Source organism: Oncorhynchus nerka, linkage group LG21 (genome assembly GCF_034236695.1).
Source record: "Oncorhynchus nerka isolate Pitt River linkage group LG21, Oner_Uvic_2.0, whole genome shotgun sequence".
Lineage (NCBI taxonomy): Eukaryota > Metazoa > Chordata > Actinopteri > Salmoniformes > Salmonidae > Oncorhynchus > Oncorhynchus nerka.
In genome coordinates, this window is record NC_088416.1 from 7,387,085 (window position 1) to 7,397,330 (window position 10,246).

Genomic DNA, 10,246 nt, shown 5'->3' on the forward strand with positions numbered 1-10,246 from the left:
ATATCAACATTTCCTGAAAGGCCGCTCAGCAAGGAAGAAGCCACTGCTCCAATACCGCCATAAAAAGCCATATTACGGTTTGCAACTGCACATGGGGACAAAGATCGTACTTTTTGGAGAAATGTCCTCTGGTCTGATGGAACAGAAATATAACTATTTGGCCATAATGCAAGCCAAAGAACACCATCCCAACCGTGAAGCACGGGGGTGGCAGCATCATGTTGTGGGGGTGCTTTGCTGCAGGAGGGACTGGTGCACTTCACAAAATAGATGGCATCATGAGGCTGGAAAATTAGGTGGATATATTGAAGCAACATCTCAAGACATCAGTCAGGAAGCTTGGACGCAAATGGGTCTTCCAAATGGACAATGACCCCAAGCATACTTCCAAAGTTGTAGCAAAATCACTTAAGGACAACAAAGTCAAAGTATTGGAGTGGCCATCAAAAAGCCCTGACCTCAATCCTATAGAAGATTTGTGGGCAGAACTGAAAAAGCGTGCGAGCACGGAGGCCTATAAACCTGACTCAGTTACACCAGCTCTGTCAGGAGGAATGGGCCAAAATTCACCCAACGTATTGTGGGAAGCTTGTGGAAGGCTACCTGAAACGTTTGACCCAAGTTAAACAATTTAAAGGCAACGCTACCAACTACTAATTGAGTGTATGTAAACTTCTGACTCACTGGGAATGTGATGAAAGAAATAAAAGCTGAAATAAATCACTCTCTACTATTATTCTGACATTTCACATTCTTAAAATAAAGTGGTGATCCTAACTGACCTAAAACAGGATTTTTTTACTCAGATTAAATGTCAGGAATTGTGAAAAACTGAGTTTAAATGTAAATTTCCGATTCAACTCTATGTGTGGATTGAGGTGTGCATTGCCCTCAGAACAGTCTCAATTCGTCGGGCCATGGACTCTACAAGGTGTGAAGCGTGTTCCACAGGGATGCTGGACCATGTTGACTCCAAAGCTTCCCACAGTTTTGTTAAGTTGGCTGGATGTCCTTTGGGGCGATGGACCATTGTTGATACACACAGGAAACTGTTGAGCGTGAAAAACCCAGCAGAGTTGCAGTTCTTGACACACTCAAACCGGTGCGCCTGGCACCTACTACCATTTTATTTCAGTCAATTAAAAATGATTGTGCAAAAGAGGGAAGCCATATTTTTTCTCTTTTACTGAAAATGCTGAGCCTGTGGCCAGCTTGGGGTACGGAGGAACAGAATGATGAGCAAGTTACAATCAGGGATTTTTTGACAATTAAAACCAACAAACAAAGATCAACCATGGCCTCCTGTGGGCCAGTCCACAACAACCCTCATAGCAACAGGAGGGAAGAAAACAAGGAAATTATGATAATTGGAAAAAATAGCAGTACAAATGGACCAGTGCATCAACTTCAGTTCATAGGTACAGTGAATATCTGTCTAGGGATCGATTCAAAGTCTAGGTTCAAGTTGTTGTTTTTTTGTTTTCAGGTTGTTTACAGACTAGAAGAGTCCGTTCTCCTGTCCGTTCTCAATGAGGCTGTGTCCTTTTTTGTCCCTGCCCCATGTGTGCCCGCCGTATGGACAATTTTCCAGCATTCCACTTCTGTCCCTTTCTACTCTCATTGGTCAAAGTCAAGAGAAGGCATGGTCATCTGGATCCCTTTGACTGCAGCTGACTGGATACAGAGGGTGCCCGAGGACTTTGATTGGCTGATGCTGGAAGACTGGCAGACCAGCAGACACCTCTTCCAGTTACGTCTGAGACTCGGCCTCTTGTTCTACTCCAGCCCCTGGTCGAATGCTCTTGATTGACAGGTACATCTCTTCCTCTGCATCGTAGTAGTAGAACTTCCTCAGGTACATGATCAGTGGTCTGGAGAGGGAGAGGTCAAATGCAGAAAGATGCCTTTACATTATGTTTAGCATGCGAGGTCGTATTCTCCCTGTGTATAACAATCTCCGTAAAAGAAAGGAAACTGATGAGGATGATGATGGATTGCATTAAAGTACAGCTGCTTTTTATAGCACTTTTCACTTGGTCTCAAAGCACATCATCCATGTCTAGTCTGTCAGCAATCAAGGATTATTTCCTTGATTTATTTATTTAGACTAAAATAATATGCTGAGGCATTTCTGTCAAAGCTCGGGAGAGAATGCTATTTCACTAACAACTATTTCCAAGAAAACAAATACAAGGTTAAAATGAATGACTAAATAAATATTTGGGTAAATTGAGTATGGCAGTACTTGGGCAGCGGCAGCTCCTGGATGTGGTCGATGCGGACCATTTGTCTGATACAGAAGCGGCAGAGGTGCTGCAGGGACTTGACGTTGCTGAACCGGGACACTGGGTAGAGCAGCTGCACCGGGGTAGGGGGGAGCCCTGGAACACACACACACATTCGATGCACACACACACACACACACACACACACGAATGAGCACAAACAACCAATACAGATGCTCGTAACCTCTCAGCAACCTTGTATGCTATGCTTACTGTCATTCCAACCACTACACTATGTGGTAGTTCACATAAACATCTAATTGGTTTGGCCGTGTAGGAATGGGGGCCGTTTTTACCTGGCACACGTGATCGCAGGAAGTAAAGGAATTTTCCATTCTTGGAGTGCATGATGGCTCGCTCGATAAACTCCACCACAGAATGACATCGGTCCTCAAACTTGGGGTGACACCACAAGCTGAATGTCCCTATAGATGGAGACATGGAAGGGACACACCACTGAAGGTTACACTGAACACTCACACATACATACCATTTAAAGGGGAATGAAATAGAACCTTGTGGTACCACTTTATTTAAAGTGTTCAGGTATAACGCTTTATTACTTGTTATAGGCACGTATTATATCATATATCACACTTGTTTTTCTCATCTAACCCATGGGTTGGGTGGCTGATATGTGCTGTATGTGTAAAAACATAAATAGAATTAACTGCATGCTTTCTGTCTGTCATATATTTACACTGCATGATGAATGTGTCTGTATGTGAGTAAATCCCGTTAGAAGTGCTTTATGCGTATGCCATGTATATATGCGAGCATGTCTTTGTCGTTCACCCAATTTGTGTGCGGGTGACTCACCATGTTGCTCTGTGTGCGTGTGTGTGTCTGTGTGAGTGCACGTGTGTGTGTGCCTGCCTTCGTGTGTGTGTATGTGTGTCAATAAACATACTGACTGAGTGAGTAGCTACAACATTTATATTTGTGTGATTGACTGACTGTGTGCGCGTTTCTGCGTATTTACAGCACACAGGACTCACCCCTGTAGTGCTCCATGCGCGTGTGGTGTGTGTAACTCACCCCTGTAGTGCTCCATGTGTGTGTGGTGTGTGTAACTCACCCCTGTAGTGCTCCATGCGCGTGTGGTGTGTGTAACTCACCCCTGTAGTGCTCCATGAGCGTGTGGTGTGTGTAACTCACCCCTGTAGTGCTCCATGAGCGTGTGGTGTGTGTAACTCACCTCTGTAGTGCTCCATGCGCGTGTGGTGTGTGTAATTCACCTCTGTAGTGCTCCATGAGCGTGTGGTGTGTGTAACTCACCCCGGTAGTGTTCCATGCGCGTGTGGTGTGTGTAACTCACCCCTGTAGTGCTCCATGAGCATGTGGTGTGTGTAATTCACCTCTGTAGTCCTCCATGCGTGTGTGGTGTGTGTAACTCACCCCTGTAGTGCTCCATGCGCGTGTGGTGTGTGTAACTCACCCCTGTAGTGCTCCATGCGCGTGTGTTGTGTGTAACTCACCTCTGTAGTGCTCCATGCGCGTGTGGTGTGTGTAACTCACCTCTGTAGTGCTCCATGCGCGTATGGTGGGTGACTCCCTGGGAGCGGAAGCTGAGGCTGAGGATGTAGCGGGGGTCAGAGCTGTCCCTCACCAGGAACGCCCCGTCAGGCTTCCCCTTCAACTTCATCTCTGCATCTTCCCAGTTCATAGGACCCCAGTACCAGCCACACTGGGGATAGACATGTAAGTGATTATGAACAAATATCATAGAAACATACACACAGGCGCACACACACCCACCCACACACAGGCGCACACACACCCACCCACACACACACACACACACCATCCGTAGAATCGAATATAAACGTAGAACTGAATGAATGTCATGAAGAAGTTTTCATCAATTAAAGGTTTGTTATCACACACCCACTAACACCAAGGCAGTTATCATCAATTAAATATTTGTACCTATTTGTTAGTATGTAACCCAATTGATTAGTAGTGAGTCTATATTCAGTCAGTATGTATGTGTATGTGTATCGTTGAGTGGGTCGCAATTACTTTTTCCAGCTCTCTCAGACTAGCAGTGAAGTTGCTGGCCTCAGGCCGCCTCAGAGGACAGAGCCTTGGGGGCGGGGCCAACCTGGAAGAGGGAGGAGCTGAGAGGAGCTGTGAAGAGGTGGAGTGAGGCAGGGCCCGGAGGAATGCATCTGAAACAAATAGAGAAATATTCAGCTAGACACAATGATATGAATGTGTAGCCCAAACCATTACATTTGGCATAAATGGGAGTTGCAAGAAAGTTCAAGTCACACGCATAGATCTCAAGTTAGGACTTGTTACTAATAGATGATAACGGTGTTCAATTTGAGCAAGACTGCTTAGACAGACCAGGTACCACAAATACTAATTCTCAAGACATATAATAAAAAGATCAGACAAGCATTGGTTCGCGACCGCACACCTTCACGATTCATTTCCACGCTGATTGGTCTGTATAGTCTTTCCTGAATACAAGCACTTACAGTATTTGACCTGAGGGCAAATATACAACCTTCACCCCAACACGCGAGTGTCACAACATATCACTCTACGAACTTAGGCATTGGCCGACAGGCATACAGGTTATATGTTACCTATATATTCATAACTGCAGATGTTATACATGTTTATGATTACTGATATATTCACACATGTTTATAAATACAGCATTATAAATATATCATATTGGTACTGTTTTGTATTATTATTGGTCTTTTCAGAGTCTTAGCTCTGGCCATTACGTGCTCTATTACGACACCGTCTGCCCGTTTGCCCCATGCACAGCTCCCAGCTCTCTGGTGTCTTACCATTGAGGCTGATACTATGCTGGATGGTGGCATGGGAGGGATGAGGAGGAGGAAGAGGCAGGGGGAGGGACTGTAGGGAGGCCCCCATAACACCCACTAGGAAAGGACCAGGCTGCGGCCCACCTATGTCATCTGGAACAGAGCAGGGGGGGAAGGGGAGGTTTCAGACCAGGGAGGGGTCTAGATCACAGGCTTTCTCAACTCCTCTCCTCTGGACCCACTGTGATGTGAAGTTTTCATCTCAACTTTTTTTGCACTGTTTGTTTTTTGATACATGTTTTTATTTATTGAAATGTACTCCTTGAAGTATTATAGGGTAATTAACTAATCAAAACGACATCCGCTGTAATTTTATATTTTTAGGTTGTCAGAAATGGGTGATTCAACGTGACATTCAGTAAATTGGTTTGTCCTTGTACCACTGCTTGGCTGAACATTCAATTCTGATAGGTCGAGAGGGTGGGTCCCCAGGATCGATGTTGAGAAACGCTGGTCTATAAAGGCCACAATACAACAGTCCCTCAGACTTATGGCTGTCGATGTGAGTGTTGCCGTGGGGATCAGAGATGGTGTAAAGCTATTAGGCTCTCCATCACCATAGAACAGAATGGGTATGTTTACATACTGTGATATTGCTTTCAGGGGAGGGAGGTAATACGGTGGCTATAGGACAGTAGGGTGATTGAGGGTGTGCAGGAATCATTTTTAGTGTTTGCGTTTGCCTTCAGGTAGAAACATAGGCAAAAGAGATGCGTGCAAGTAAGGGAGAGACACAGAGAAAGATAGACTACTCTACAGAGACACACATGGAGAGAAAGAACAGAGAGAAAGAAAGGAGGTAAAGTACCTAATAGACTGAGACTTCTGCGTGGCGGAGGTGGAGGCGTGGGAGGGTGCCGAGTGTTCGCTCCTCTCCTCGAAATATCCACATCCACCAATGAAACAGTCTCACCTGCACCCAGAAATGGAAAGAAGGAAAGAGAAAGAGAGAGAGAGGGAATGTGAGACAGGAAATGATAGAGGAAGAGAGTGATGCCACTAAAGAGACATGAGTTCTTGGACCAGAGTTTGCCTCTTCAGCCAAGAAATGGCAGAGCCCCTTACCAGTGAAAGGAGCAAAGGAAGCAGAAGAGAAGGCACTTTGGGCCCTGGTCATTCTGGGTTGGCTATGGCAAGAGAAAGACAGCAAAATAGGAATGAAATAAGTTATAGAGGGATGGAATATAGAGGTGATCGGGTGAAAAATAGATATTAGCTAGGTAGCCGAGATTTAGAAGAAACAAAAACAGATTTTGAAAATATTCTGACAGTTATGGGTCTATAATATCCTGATATAAATTATAGGCATATAATCAGTAATTACTAACGATGCTTAAAAGTGTTGAAGTCCTTACCTGTCCACGTCATGCTCCCCACCACCTCCACTGGCCATGTCCGTCAGACTTCCAGCGGAGGAGATTGAAAAGGCCACTGATGGCCTCTTATCCAGAAGGCTATTGGAACCACTACAGCTTTTAGTTCTGAAAAGTTTACTCAGGCGTATTTTAAGTGAGCCCTTTCTGGACTTCCCTGGAACTTTTAGTGTTTTCTCTCCGTCGCTTCCCCGACCGTTTGGAGTCCGGGGCGCACTGACGCACTTGTCTGCCCGCTTCCGGGGTGTTGATGCCTGGCTAGGGTTTGGACTGACAGGTCGGTCCGAGCTTGGTGTAGCCGCAGAGGCCCCAGGTAATTTCGACACCTCCGGATTCTGTTCTGTATCTCCCGGGCTCGGTTGAGTTGGGTTAGGTGCGTTTCCATGCAGGCTACATACTTGTGCGTCACCGTGCGCCGACGGACAAGGTTCTCCAGCCACCCCTTCCATCTGTCTGGTCAACTCTGCTTGAAAGCTACTGAGAGAAAATGCACCGGACATCTTTTGAACTCGACGTGCTCGACTTTCATCCGAATCGTCGTCCGGGCAGCCAGTGATACCCAGGCTGGCCACGTCCCCAGTCCCCAGCCCCTCCAGCACCAACAAAGCATCGCTAGTCTCAGTCGGGTCATCCCCATGCCCCATCCCCGCCGGTGCCGGCCCATGTGCACCCTGACACGAGCACTGGGGCATCTCCCCGTCCTTGAATAATATCTTGGGTACCGCGCCGAGCCCCAGCTCCCCGAACCTTCTGGCCAGGTCGAACACTGGGCCGTTGGGCAGTTCCCCGGTTGTGCACCCCCATTTCGACTCTATCATGGTGAGAGGATTGGATTTATCCGATAAGGGAGGCCAGTCTAATGGGTTGGTGATCAAACGGTGCCGATGACATAGCTCACCTCCCTCGATATCGGCAGCAACCGTGGATAATGCCACCCGGGGATGCAGACCCCAGCTCCGGGACAGATGGTTCTGCTGTTGCGTGTCGCCGGCGCTGAGCGTATTGTTATTGATGCCTCCGCTTATGTCGGAGACAGAGCCGGAGGTCTTGTCCAAACCAATATGTTCCCTCGACTGATTCCGACCGTCGGATTCACGGTCTAAAATCTCCTCACCATCCCTTAATATGTTAGGAAACACAAGGAGCTGAGGCCGTAAGCCGCCTCTGTGAGCGAACTCAAAGCCCTTGGCCTCCATAGCGCTCTGTGGAGGAAGAGTAATAGACATCGAAGGTCTAGTTGCCATCACCCCGGTGTCAGGTGCAGCCGTTCCGCAGCTCTGTTGTGCATTGTTCAGCGAAGAGAGATGCCCGGAATGCGCGAGGCCTGTCTTGGGATCTCGGGAGAATTCCAAGCCCCCTTTCATGTTGCTATGAGCCAAGACCTCTTTACCGAGTCCTGCCACCACTCCACCCGACGACAGATTCCCATTCTCCTCGTCTAAGCGGTCATCCTCGGCCGCGGAAACCAGGCGCATCAAGACAAAATCGGGAGACATATCTTGCGCGTTGTTCATAATTATTCCTCAATTCACGAAAGGGAATAAACGATTTCAACGCTTCACATAGCTACCGCCGTTTGATGGATCCCCGTTGTCATATAATGAAGAAAGGCCAAAGCGCTATCTACCATAAATAGGCTACGAGCGAATAAACTATTTAAAGCGTTCTTTCATTATCGCACAGATAAGCGCCTACAAAAAAACGACATCCATTTCTATTCTAACGAAGACCGAGCGAGTGGACGCATAAATATATCCAGCTTGCTGTTGTAAGCAGTCGAACCCCGGGGTCAAACATACGGTCTCATTTGTTAGAATAAAAAGCCTCACAAGTCTGACCACTCTCTTTCTCTCGCTATCTCTATCTCTCTCATGTTCACAGCGAAGCCCCACCCGCTCCCTCACTTCCGCAAATCCTATGCGTTCGTTCTGTGTTCAGTGTGTCCCTAGTCTCCCTCTCCCTCCCCCCATTTCTCTCTCCCTGTAGCGTGAAGTGATGAGAGAGAGAAATCAAATAAAAGTTTATTGGTCGCATACACAGATCTGCAGATGTTATCGCAGGTGCAGCGAAATGCTTGTGTGTTTCTAGCTCCAACAGTGCAGTAATATCTAGCGATACAAAAAAATACACACAAAATAACACAAATAATTAATCATTTCAGAATGCTGGGCTACTTTGCAATTAGTGACATGCATAGTAGCCTAAATATTACAACATCCAAATTGTTCCAATTATTGACATTGATTGGGGGAAATTAATTCAATACAAGACTACATTTGTTGTTGCTGAATTTTATTGATTGATGGCTGTATAATAGGCTGCGGATTGATTAGTTGCAAGAATCAGCATGGTAATAACACCCCTAATAGCTTAGGCAATAATAAACATTTAGTATTCAAGGCCTATTTTGAATTCACTGCACGTCTTAGGAAATGATAGGACGACTTCAACAAATTAGTCCATTATTTTCAATGGCTGTGGGCAGTGCTGGGCACCTGATCTGCTCAGTCTGTTCTTGGCATCTCACCGCCCAGTCTTCGCCAACTTAAAAGCTGTGTCAATTTCAGTTCAATTTGGCTCGGGAAGAAACAATCTAACATTGTGCTATTAAAGTGACTAAGGAAATAAGGGGAGGAAAAATAAGAAATAAAGATTCGGAATCTATTCTATTCCAGACTGTGCCACATCATCAACACTTCCTGGACGAGAGTCATCACACAGGCCCTCACACTCTGGGACTGCACTTGATGTGACTGCACTTACAAATATACATCTGGTGATTCAGCAATCCACGTGTCACTTATAAAATGTAATGTCATAAGAATAGAACAGGATATAATCTAAAGTCCATCAATTAATTTGCAAAAGATAAATCATCAATGCACAGGCATTTATAATTAGACCTCCCCTATATCATAACCATTTGACTTCCACTTGTAGCTTGCTAGATTCAGAGGAGTGGCCTCCTAGACTGCACTCATTGTTCCCCAATGAAAGTGATAAGACATGATTTGGGAATTCTAGAGCCTTCCATCAAGAGCGAGCAGCACTGTTCTGAGATTGACAACCTACATTTCAGCAATGCCTATCTGCCCTTGTTGGATACCCCATTTCGGATTTCAGGATGCTATCCATTTCCTCCACTTGTCATATACAATACATACCACCTTGCAGACAAAGGATGACAAAAGGTTTTCACCCATAAATCATGACTCATTCAATCCGTTGTAAAAAATATTGTATTTTTTATTTACATCTCTCAACCAGAAGGTGGTGCTACAGGCCACCAATGATGGTAAACCCACTGAAGCCCAGTTTAATACAAATGATCATCGTAGAATGGATGGACAGACATTTCATTCTTGATGGTGCTAGCTAGTATGTAAACACATATATTTAAGTCAATGAGATGGTGCAGGGTAATGCATTATCATGATCACAGATAATGTTTAATTCAAAAGCTGCTTATACAGGTAATGTTGGGCAGGGCTGGCAACACAAGGGGCTGAAAATGCACATATGCACAACGATGAAATGGCTTGCTTATCAAGGGTCATTTTAAACAATTGTGAGATTTGCATTGCCATTGAGTCCCAATTGTGAGATTTAAATGGATGTATACATAAACACAGACTATGCACGGATCATTTGGTATCAACATTTACAAGCAGGCTTAATTCTGTATTACTATGAACAAACTCCCAACTACCTACAGTAAAAGCACAGGCACATGTGAACA

The 10,246-nt window shown here is 45.5% G+C and overlaps 1 protein-coding gene across 2 annotated transcripts; it reads right to left on the reverse strand.

Moving 5' to 3' along the window:
- Positions 1 to 1,168: 1,168 nt before the first annotated feature.
- On the reverse strand, positions 1,169 to 8,393 carry LOC115103744 (suppressor of cytokine signaling 7-like). Of its 2 annotated transcripts, XM_029624645.2 has the most exons (9): positions 6,490 to 8,393; positions 6,200 to 6,261; positions 5,943 to 6,047; positions 5,096 to 5,227; positions 4,308 to 4,456; positions 3,804 to 3,972; positions 2,582 to 2,710; positions 2,246 to 2,381; positions 1,169 to 1,871 (listed from the first exon to the last, which is right to left on the reverse strand). In XM_029624645.2, exons 1-9 carry the CDS (start codon positions 8,019 to 8,021, stop codon positions 1,751 to 1,753), a joined length of 2,535 nt encoding a protein of 844 aa, XP_029480505.1. In that variant the 5' UTR covers positions 8,022 to 8,393; the 3' UTR covers positions 1,169 to 1,750. The 2 variants fall into 2 exon arrangements, with proteins under 2 accessions (XP_029480505.1, XP_029480506.1); XM_029624646.2 differs by lacking the exon at positions 5,096 to 5,227.
- Positions 8,394 to 10,246: the final 1,853 nt, after the last annotated feature.